The sequence below is a fragment of the Protomyctophum parallelum genome, assembly GCF_964188405.1.
Source record: "Protomyctophum parallelum genome assembly, chromosome: 4".
In the NCBI taxonomy this organism is placed as follows: domain Eukaryota; kingdom Metazoa; phylum Chordata; class Actinopteri; order Myctophiformes; family Myctophidae; genus Protomyctophum; species Protomyctophum parallelum.
In genome coordinates, this window is record NC_139700.1 from 45,986,222 (window position 1) to 45,998,130 (window position 11,909).

The 11,909-nt window shown below is 44.2% G+C and overlaps 1 protein-coding gene across 1 annotated transcript in view; it reads right to left on the reverse strand.

Annotated features, from left to right (window-relative positions):
* Window positions 1-6,437: 6,437 nt before the first annotated feature.
* pik3c2g (phosphatidylinositol-4-phosphate 3-kinase catalytic subunit type 2 gamma) overlaps window positions 6,438-11,909 on the reverse strand; it is a 40,140-nt gene continuing 34,668 nt past the window's right edge. Inside the window, exons 26-31 of the mRNA XM_083763199.1 lie at window positions 10,397-10,515; window positions 9,669-9,765; window positions 8,716-8,779; window positions 8,462-8,541; window positions 7,639-7,764; window positions 6,438-6,615 (exon numbers count right to left, since the gene is read on the reverse strand). Of these exons, the coding sequence (XP_083619325.1) occupies window positions 6,463-6,615; window positions 7,639-7,764; window positions 8,462-8,541; window positions 8,716-8,779; window positions 9,669-9,765; window positions 10,397-10,515 (639 nt within the window). The 3' untranslated portion in view covers window positions 6,438-6,462. The remainder of the gene's footprint in view (window positions 6,616-7,638; window positions 7,765-8,461; window positions 8,542-8,715; window positions 8,780-9,668; window positions 9,766-10,396; window positions 10,516-11,909) is intronic.

Below are 11,909 nucleotides of genomic sequence, written 5' to 3' on the forward strand. Positions count from 1 at the left end.
GTTCTCACGATAATGACAATCTAAACATTTTTGTAAAAAGAACCTTGTTTTAAAATAAATCTGCCTAATGATGATGTCACCGGAAGACGGTTTCTAAACTGCCCACAGCCCTGCTATGAGGCAGAGACTGAAAAAAATCATGGCATTTTATCATGATTATTAGTGAGGGCCTATTATATGAAGATAGGTTGAAAAGTGGTGAAGTGGTCCTTTAAGACCGGCCTGCTGGTTTGTAAGGGTACAGTATTACTTTTGGCGGACGTATAACACAGACCATCCATCTGGATCAGTTGCTCTGATCTGCACTGTAAAGTTGCCCGAACGGCCACGGCTCCAAGAATAGACGCAGTCCAAGAATGTACATCTTTTGTTGTATTTATTTACCTCCAAAACTGATCAGCCTATATGACGGATTGTCACAGCCTGGGTCTGAGGCAAAACAAAATACTGCACGAATGATACTGGCCACAATACACTTTCAAAAACCAAAAGTAAGAAATAAACACTTGATAACTAACAAAGACAAAAACAACAAACCAAGAACTAAAGACACTGAAAACAGGCTATGCCTTTCCTGAAGACCCTGGCAGCTCTCCCTTGGTGTTGTCTCTTTGCTGTCTCAAGCCAACTGAGCAATCTCCCAAACATTTCCACAAGCCTCCCTTATATACCAGGTGAGACCCCACCCACAATGATTAGTAATTGGACAAGGTAAACCATGACCCATGAGTTAGACCAACTATACAATTACACATTTAGAGTCTGAATGTTTTCCCAGGCATCACCTCAAACACAAAACAATTATGATAGCATTAGGCAACACCGATAAGTAGTACAGTATATGATGCTACACATAGCCACACCTCCAAGGAGCTTAATGACAGTCAATTAATGGGAGCAGCTGTGCAGTGTGCGTTTGTAATGTTCAGTTTCACATTGTGGAGTCTTCTAGTGTCTATAGGGCACGGGTTGCCCCGTGACATGCACCACATATACTTGCCACAAACATTGTTCAGGGGTCTGCCATGACAGTATTATAGTCACACCCATGGGCCACATTTCACAATGCATCTTCCTGTCTCATAATATGGGCCACATGTTGTGCAAGGGCTCCAGGGGCCATTGCTGTCCAGGCGAGCAACCGTTGCTCCAATCCACACCAAACGTGACACTCCTGAGTGTTCAGGGGCCTGACAGCCACACCACAGAATGTACATGTATGTATAGGGAATGTAGGTACCCTCACAAAGCATGCAGTAATCCTGGTCACTAAACTGCCTCCCCCTGGCTAGCCGGGGCGCCTGATGGAGGGGAAAGGAACTGGTTGGAATAACGTGTTCCTTCCACGCGCTACGTCCAACCAGGGAAACTCCCCCCCTGTCAGGTGTAAAGGAGCAACTTGGACACTCAGGCATGAAGGAAGCATGAGTTCAAGTCCGTTGCTCTCCCCTTGTCCCCCATGTATGGTGACTAGGTTACTGGAGGGTGTGTAGAGCCCAGGATCACATTAGATAATTGATTAAAAAAAATTGTGAATGCATGCACACATAACATATACAGTATGTTTATGGTGATATGAACTTCATTTGTATAGCGCTTTTCAAAACATATGCTTTTCAATAACAAAATGAAAATGGCACACAAAACAATAACAAGAATGTATGTACAAATGCCTATTAAAGGTATATTCAGTGATTTCACTTAATTCAAATATCACTTATTTTTTTGTTTTGTTGTGATAATCCTCCCTACTATAGAGTGTGCTGGCCATATAAGGAGTTCCTCCCTGTCCCCAGTTAACCCCTGGGGGTCAAAAAACCTTAGGTTTCGTTTTTTTATCCTGATTGGACGAAAGGCTGGGTCCCACAGCCAAAAACGAAACCTAAGGTTTTTTGAGTGAAATCACTGAATATACCTTTAAATTGTTAAAAAACACTCTTTGTAAAGGTGGGTTTTCAGACGTGACTTAAATAGGGGGACGGATGGTGCTACCCTTATGTGCACCGGCAGTGTGTTCCACGGTCTGGGTGCCCGAGCGGCAAAAGCCCGGTCACCGCGGGTAACTAGGTTCGTCTGAGGGACAACCAGGAGGGCCTTATCAGAGGATCTAAGGGTGCGCCCGGATTTAGGGAGGGACAGCATCTAGCCGATGTAAATAGGGGCCAGCCCATTTAGGGCTTAAAGTCACATCTGGCGCTCACCGGCAGCCAGTGAAGATCTGCAAGTATTGGTGTTATATGGTCCCGTTTCTTTGTATTAGTCAGTAGTAGCAGTGTATTAATTGTAGACGGGATGTGATTTTCTTTCGGAAGGCCAGAGTAGATGGAATTGCAGTAATCAAATTTGAGACGTGATGATATGAGGGCGTGAATAACAGTTTTGAGGTCCGGGGCTGAAGAGGAATGGCTTGATTTTGGCTATGTTCCTTAGGCAAAATCAGAATACCAGCCCCTGAATTTCCCCAGAATGAGGGTACAAGTGGTTATAATATCACGCAAAGATTTGGCGGCCTCCCCTAAAAGCAACAGATTGTTTGTGAGTTTATTTCCAGTGAGTCTCAGCACACTAAAGCTAGAGAGGATTTAGCCTGAGCTAACGCTAGACATTTTTCTGGCCTAGATGGGAGGGCCGCGGCTCAGAAAAACGCGCACCCTGATTGGTTCACCGATCTGTCCGTCAGAAACCACTGGTTGCTGGAGTATACCATTCTAACAGACTGTCAAAGTGATTTCCACAGAGTCGGCACACATTGGTTTTTTTCTTAGACGGTGTGGTGGGTTATTCAGCCATTCTCCTCATTTTCCTCGCATATATAAGTTACACTGGTAATGATTTCCTCACGGTGTTATTTTGAGGTGTGCACACCACTCAGAGCCCTGACGTCACGTAATTTGGAGCGACGCCTACGCGGAAGGGTTGACTCCCACTTTTAGACCAGTGCAGCACATGCGTAAATCCAGTCTTTCATTTTTCGCGCAGACGAAATTAAAGCCTGGGTATCGTCGATCGAGGCTAGAGAGAATGATGCACTCCCTTATTCTTCATTGAAGGAAACTATTAGGAGAACATTGCAGAACCAGGGAGCGGTCCTTAACATTGGGCTGGTGTCAGTGTTGATTTAGTCGACTAAAACTATGACGAAAACCGTTTTTTCACTGATGGAAACTAAGCTACGATGACTAAAACCAAGACTAAATATATCGACAATTGAGTCAACAAATAAAAACTAGACTAAAATGTTAGGAAGGGACTAGTGGACAAGAGATCCAGTATAAGTCATTTTACACTTTACACGGTTATTTTCAGCAAGTGTAAAATCGGCCATTACGACGGCATCAAGGCCAACCAGCCTGAGGCAGCGGTGGCCGAACGTTTTGCGGAGCGGTCTTGATATCGGAAGGTCGCTAGTTCGTATCCCCGGACCGGCACGTTACAATTACCACCGTTGAAGTGCCCTTGGACAAGGCATTGAACCTCTACCATGAAATGTTCTATGAGCAGGGCCTGGCTGTAAACAAGTTCTTGAGCTTACCCTGGGTAAACATAGTACCTTTCCTTTCCTTACCAAAATACATATTAGTCGACTAAATCAACTGTAGATTTAGTCGACTAAAATCTTATGTTTAGTCAACTAAAACTATACTAAGACTAAAACATTCCACTAAAACTAAAATCTAAATTTGCTGCCAAAAACAACACTGGCTGGTGTTATGATTGGTTTGTATAAAGCAGTGAGCGTATAGCTTTGTGTTCTTGCATTCAGAAGTGTCCAAACGCATCTGTAGGCAGACATATCTCTAATCGTCTGACTCTGACAACAACAGACTGGCCGTACCCATGGGTGGATGAAATTAAACATGAACTGGGCCAGCAAAGGTGCGGTGTGTTTATCACTGATGATGACATGTGGCCCATGGGATGATGAAATAGTCGGGAAGATAATTAGTTTCCAAGTCTAATGAAGGTAATGAGTCCCGCCTGAGATCTTTTCAAAACACTCAAATTAATTAACAACATGTGAGACAAAGATGTAGATGTCGTCTCCGTCGGGTGGAAACCTCAGAAACTGTCACTTTTCAGGAAGTGTAATGATGCTACGGAATAAAATGTTCCATGAAAAGTCCATAGACTTGTCTGCCACATCATGACGTCATGGAGGTACATACAAAGCCACACGCAGCGTAGCGCCATATAAATATAGCTGCAAGCAGCTATAAGACGGGGGTCAAGCCCAAAAAGAAAAAAAAAAGCAATGTACACAGGGCTCCATTTTTGTCGCCGCCGTTACTCATTGGGAGATCTAAAGGTCAGAGGTTTTTGGACGAATGAGCTTCAGTTCCTGAGGAATTCTCACGGCCTTCTAACATATTGACGAATTCCGTGGAAAACGACAGCACAGAACTGCCAAAGCTGCAAAAACAATGGCGGAATCCGTATGGAAACAATAATGTGCTTGGACCCCTAACTAGAAAGATGCAATCATGGGGAATTGCGAGTATGTTTTCCTCTATAGAAATATTGCCCAATCAGAAGACAGGACAGGACATATAGCCTACACATATCGTGATGGCACCGCACGTTGTCCAATCATGTGAGGGCAATTATAGCTTGTAATCGTCGTCCAATCAGAGGAGAGAACAAAAAGTAATAATACGCACAATACAAATAATAATATTTCGAAATTAATATTGATGACATCAGGGATCTGCAAATCTCCATCCCTGATGATGTCACGTGATGTCTCGTGACCCCGACCAACCAACCAACCAATCAACACACACACACACACACCAACGGGAAATGCATGATTCCATAGTTAACCGTGACATTCGGTCGCAACCAATCATGTCGTGTGGTGAAAGAATGATGTGAATAGCATCATTGGAAAAAAACTTTGATGCGTTGGTGGAGTTATTGTCCAATCAGATGAGACAACATATTCTTCTGAGTGGCCAGAAAAAGGCAGAGGAGGACATGAACACATGTGAGTGGAAAATTCAGTGGCAAAGTGAGTTTAACGTCGTTTAATGCATTCAGATAGGACGTTTCTGTTTGGATGTACAGTATATGGAGCCGTCAAGGCCAGGTAGCTTCTTGCCACGTCAGTAGGCGTTCCAGCATAACTTCCGGGTAGGATGATGATGATGATGTCACGCGCATATACCCTAGTCTATATTGTCCAATAAAGAAAGTCGACCCTGTATGCACTTGAAAAAGGTAGGTGTGTAATCGTCGTCCACCCAGGGTAGAGAACAAAAAGACCAATAACAATCCAATGTCTGTCCAATATGGCTGCTGTGTACAGAGCCTGATGGCACTGATGGCCGTAAAGAAAATACTGTGACAGACTGTTAAGTAAACTCTAAAGTACTCGTCTGGTTTGACAGACGAGGGTAGTGTGTGTGCCGGCTGGGTGGTGTGTGACAATCCGGTTGAAGTATACCTTTGGTACGACAACAGCGGCGGCGAACAATAACAATAACGCGACACGAGACAGTGTCACGCTAAAAGGTTCACAAAGTTTATTACACACATACTGGAAATATATATAGAGCTGGATCCTAATGACGTGACAACAACAATGGAGACATAATAACCGCTAACTGCAGCAAGGCTGCTAACTCTCGTAGCCTAACTATAAAGTATGTGACAGTTCAGGCAGTACACGATACATATCAAGCACACTGTGACACAATACATATCAAGTACACTGTGTCTCACGTACAAGTTCACAGCCATGGGCGATCGGATTATAACAGACAGCAGAGTCACAGTAAACCATCGTATTCGAGTCTTACTGTGACTCCGATTTGTAACATCACCCAAAGAGTACAAAAACACACATACAGTATACACATAATATAGGCTACAGCATATGGTGTAATAGCATTTATACTGTACAAATACAGTATGGTATATAACAGTGGTTCTAAAACCTTTTCTGGATTTAAATGTATGATATTATCATTAAAATATTATTTGGGGACCCACAGCCCATCAGTGGGCCCCCCCGGCCCACAGGTTGAGAACCACTGCCCACTGGTATTATAAACACATTACATTATACTTCATAAGGTGTCTGATAAATAAATGAGCACTTTGTACATTCCAGTACAGACTACAGAGTGCACCCCCCAGTGGAGGCAGGTTGTCAGTACATGTCAGTGCAATTCATGTCAGTTTCCCCATTGCGAGCAACTGCTCCCCCCCCAGTGGCCAGACGGGGCAGTTCCCCAGAGCCCAGAGAAAATGTAGTAAGAGAGTGGTGACACGCTTTGATCTCGCCGCAAAGAGGCGGTGCCTATGGGGCTATAGTTCCAAACATTGGAACTATCCCATTGAGATAGAATGACTGAGCACTTCCGCAATTCCATTGTTACAATGGGAGTCAACGCTATATGGTGTCACCACTCTCTTATTAGATTACTCTGCCCAGTGCGAACCATTACTCCCCCCCAGTGGTCAGACGGGGCAGTTCCCCAGGGCGAACCATTGCTCTCGGTTGAGCCACTCTTCGTCCAGTTTGATGTTGGTGGCGGCCACAAACACCTTCTTGCTCTTCACCGTCACCTCCAGGACCTTCTCGTGAAGCGACGTCACGTCCTTGTACACCAGCTGTCGACGCACATGAGGAGAGACAATGTTTTTAATTATTAAAGATGGAGTGCCACAATCTTTGTGTTTTTCCAGTTGTTCATGTGTCTGTGAGGTGACAGTATACTTCATTAGACACCCTGGAGTCGTTTTTACGTGCAATGGTGTATTAACTTTGTATTTGGGTTTCTTCCTGGAGGCTGAACTAGGGCATTAAGCAACTAGTCGACTAGTTTACTAGTCGACTAGTTGCTAGTCGACTAGTCGACTAGTAAATCCACTAGTCAACCTTGTTGGTACTAGTTCCCGATTTTGTAGGCCTCAAGATCAGGTAGATTATAGTTATATTCACCAATGTACACAGTTTTTAAATGTACAAATATTTATTTCAATATTTTTTTTTACATAATAGGTAGTTAAACAACTAGTCAACTAGTAAAAATGACTAGAAGTGAATGCCCTAGGCTGAACCCTTGACAGTCAAACGTGCCAATGAAAAAAACAGTACTATAGTGACATCACATTATCAGCCCCTCCCCTAACCCCTCCCCGGCCTTTATCATACAACTAAAGCTGTGCGTGCGGCTTCAGTTCAGGTGGATCACCACCCATCACCACCCACCAGGCAAACCAGGCATACTTAATGAACTGGTGGGGGTGCCCACATAAAAACGACATTTTAACAAATACTGTACACTTTTTTGAAAAAAAATCTTCCTCTTTATTATAACAATAAGACCTGATGATCATGTTTTAGGGTGGAAAAAAAAGAGAGAGAGAGAGAGAGAGAGAGAGAGAGAGGGGTGTGTGTGGGGGGTTGGGGGGGGGAATTGCACCACTCAGTTTACACAGGTGTGCTTTTTTTCCCCTCGCAAAAGCCTGCTCCAAAACAAAATGTGCATTTCTTTTTTTTTTCTTTTTTTTTATCCCACGATTTTGTAACCCATTTTTCACCCCTGTGTCAGTTATCTAATGTGATCCTGGGCTCTACACACCCTCCGCCAACCTGGGGAGAGCAGCGCATTTTTCTAATAATCCGCCTACCAGTTCGTTGAAGGTGGGGTTGTCGTTGTTGCGGACCGCCTTGGTCTTCCTCTTGGAGCTTTTGTGGGGGTCGGGCCTCAGTCGGGTCACCACGTACGCGTCGGGGTTCGAACCGTTGGCCAAGCGCTGTCAAGAGGATTAGTAGGAGCATGGGTGAAGTGCTCCTTTAATCTAACCCATACTCGGGGGCGGGAACCCCTTTTGGTTAAGCATTATGTTACACTTTAGCTATTGAAAAATAGCAGATCTACAAGCTGGTGCCGCGCTACAAGCTTGGAGGTCTGCTATTTATTTTTCTCGTGAAAATGTCGCGCAGATCTTTGCTTCTGTGGAGGTCTCTGGAACAACATGTATTCAGATGGGGGTCGTGGCCAATTACATATAGTTTCTGGGGACCTTTTAAATATATTTTTTATCCCACGATTTTTGTAACGCATTTTTCACCCCTGTGGCAATCATCTAATGTGATCCTGGGCTCTACACACCCTCCTCCAACCTAGTCCCCATATATGGGGGACAAGGGGAGAGCAACGGACTTGAACTCATGCTTCCTTCATGCCTGAGTGTCCAAGTTGCTCCTTTACACCTGACAGGGGGGAGTTTCCCTGGTTGGACGTAGCGCGTGGAAGGAACACGTTATTCCAACCAGTTCCTTTCCCCTCCATCAGGCTGTTTCTGGGGTCCTTGACATGAAATATTGAGCACCACTGATATAGAGACATATAGGTATTTTGGAAAACTGTCAGGATTTAGAAGAATGTTTTTTTCCCATTTCGACATCATCAGGCCTAAATGGGCTAGTTCTGAAAGAGGTTGAACTCACAATGTTCTTGAGGTACTTGACGAGGACCGACAGCTTACGCTCTGAGTAGGACATGAAGAGCTGGATCTGAGGACTTTCTTCTGGAATGACACGGAGGACATGGTGTCAAAAAACACACACTGTGACGACGCCATCTTCACGCACACACTGCCATCGGTCAAGGAAGGAACACACGTGCGCATGGCACGCACGCATGGCACGCACGCACGCATGCACACACGCACACGCCCCCACACACACACACACAGCTTTACCTATCACCACATTCTTGTCCGTTGTCTTGGGTCCGTCCAGGAATAAACTGCAGACAAACTCATTCTGTAGAGAGACAGACACAGAGACAGAGACAGTCAGTTACACAGAGAGACAGACATTAAGACAACAGAGAGAAAGACATGACACAGACATTAGAAGCAGTGACACAGACATTAGAAGCAGTGACACAGACATTAGAAGCAGTGACACAGACATTATAAGCAGTGACACAGACATTATAAGCAGTGACACAGACATTATAAGCAGTGACACAGACATTAGAAGCAGTGACACAGACATTAGAAGCAGTGACAGAGACATTAGAAGCAGTGACACAGACATTAGAAGCAGTGACACAGACATTAGAAGCAGTGACAGAGACATTAGGAGCAGTGACAGAGACATTAGGAGCAGTGACACAGACATTAGAAGCAGTGACAGAGACATTAGAAGCAGTGACACAGACATTAGAAGCATTGACACAGACATTAGAAGCAGTGACACAGACATTAGAAGCAGTGACACAGACATTAGAAGCATTGACACAGACATTAGAAGCAGTGACACAGACATTAGAAGCAGTGACACAGACATTAGAGGCAGTGACACAGACATTAGAAGCAGTGACACAGACATTAGAAGCAGTGACAGACATTAGAAGCAGTGACACAGACATTATAAGCAGTGACAGAGACATTAGGAGCAGTGACGCAGACATTAGAAGCAGTGACAGAGACATTAGAAGCAGTGACACAGACATTAGAAGCAGTGACACAGACATTAGAAGCAGTGACAGAGACATTAGAAGCAGTGACACAGACATTAGAAGCAGTGACACAGACATTAGAAGCAGTGACACAGGCAGGCAGGGCAGACAGACAGACAGACAGACAGACAGACAGACAGACAGACAGACAGACAGACAGACAGACAGACAGACAGACAGACTCACTCCTTTGCATGGACCGTCAAACAGCTGCTTCAGGTACTTGTTGAGAAGGACCATCTTCCTGCTGGCCGTGAACGACATCCTGTACGCCGACGGGAACCTGAAACATTTAAAAACATGACATCACTTCCTGTTACATATTTACATCACTTCCTGTTGTGCAGAACAGATCTACAACATATGATGTTGATATTATGGACCAGTGTTGATTTCGTCGACTAATACTAAAAGGAAAAATGTTCGTCGACTATACCTTTTTTCCACTGAGGAAAGTGAATGGTGAACTAAATGGAAACTACATGAAAACTAAGCTATGGTGACTAAAACTAAGACTAAATATATTGACAATTTCATCAACGAATAGAAACTAGACTAAAATGTTAGGAAGGGACTATAGTGGACAAGAGATCCAGTATAAGTCACTTTACACTAGGTTGCATGCTGAAAATAGCAGATCTACAAGCTGCGGCGCTGCGACACGTTGTGAGCTTGTAGATCGGCAATTTGCAGCAAGTGTAAAATCAGCCATCAGGACGACATCAAGGCCCGCCAAAACACATTCTAGTCGACTAAATCAACTGTATATTTAGTCGACTAAAACTAGACTAACACCAAAACATTCCAGGTGACTAAAATGTGGCTGAAGCTAAACGAAAACCATATTCAAGAGACTAAAAATAAAAATAAAAATGTGCTGCCAAAAATACAACACTGATTTATGGTATACTCACTGTGGCAGAGAAGACTCGATGAAATGTTTCTGCAGCTGCTTGTGAATCAGCTCAAACTGCCCGTAGGTCTTCTCAATGTTAAGGAAGCCGTCATCAATGGACACCTTCAGCTCATACACCTACCAATCAACACACACAATGCAGCTGATACACCTACCAATCAACACACATGTTGCAGCTGATACACCTACCAATCAACACGCACGATGCAGCTGATACACCTACCAATCAACACGCACGATGCAGCTGATACACCTACCAATCAACACGCACGATGCAGCTGATACACCTACCAATCAACACGCACGATGCAGCTGATACACCTACCAATCAACACACATGTTGCAGCTGATACACCTACCAATCAACACACATGTTGCAGCTGATACACCTACCAATCAACACGCACGATGCAGCTGATACACCTACCAATCAACACGCACGATGCAGCTGATACACCTACCAATCAACACACATGTTGCAGCTGATACACCTACCAATCAACACGCACGATGCAGCTGATACACCTACCAATCAACACGCACGATGCAGCTGATACACCTACCAATCAACACGCACGATGCAGCTGATACACCTACCAATCAACACACATGTTGCAGCTGATGATACACCTACCAATCAACACACATGTTGCAGCTGATACACCTACCAATCAACACACACGTTGCAGCTGATACACCTACCAATCAACACGCACGATGCAGCTGATACACCTACCAATCAACACACATGTTGCAGCTGATACACCTACCAATCAACACACATGTTGCAGCTGATACACCTACCAATCAACACGCACGATGCAGCTGATACACCTACCAATCAACACGCACGATGCAGCTGATACACCTACCAATCAACACGCACGATGCAGCTGATACACCTACCAATCAACACACATGTTGCAGCTGATACACCTACCAATCAACACACATGTTGCAGCTGATACACCTACCAAATAATCAACAGAATAATGAAACACGGACTAAAACATAATCCTATTGCAGTGTTTTTGATGTTCAGCCTTGAGGGTCTGTGTAAACACAAACATTGAAGACAAAAGTGTGTGAACACAAACGTGAGGACGCAAATTGTGATTGGCCAGAATGAGACGAGATGACGCATGATGATAAGAGTGCGCCCCTCACTTCACACGGGTGTGATTTTTGAGGGCCCCTCCTATAAACAGCTTTTGTCCGCACACGTCTCAAGATTTGCCATTGACAATGAACGGAGAAATGACGTCAGAATTCCGCTAAATATGACGTAAATTAAACATCTAAAGCATGAAACGCCATTGACATTGAAGGGAAAATGTACGTCATATGTAAACGAGCAAATCAGCTAACCAATCACAGGCAACAGGCATTCTGATTGGCCAGTATGAGATGATTCCCTGATGATGTATGATAATAAGAGCGCCGCTCACTTCACACAGGTGTGATTTTTTTCTTTTAATTTGTCAAAGACTCTTAATCCATATAACGTGTTC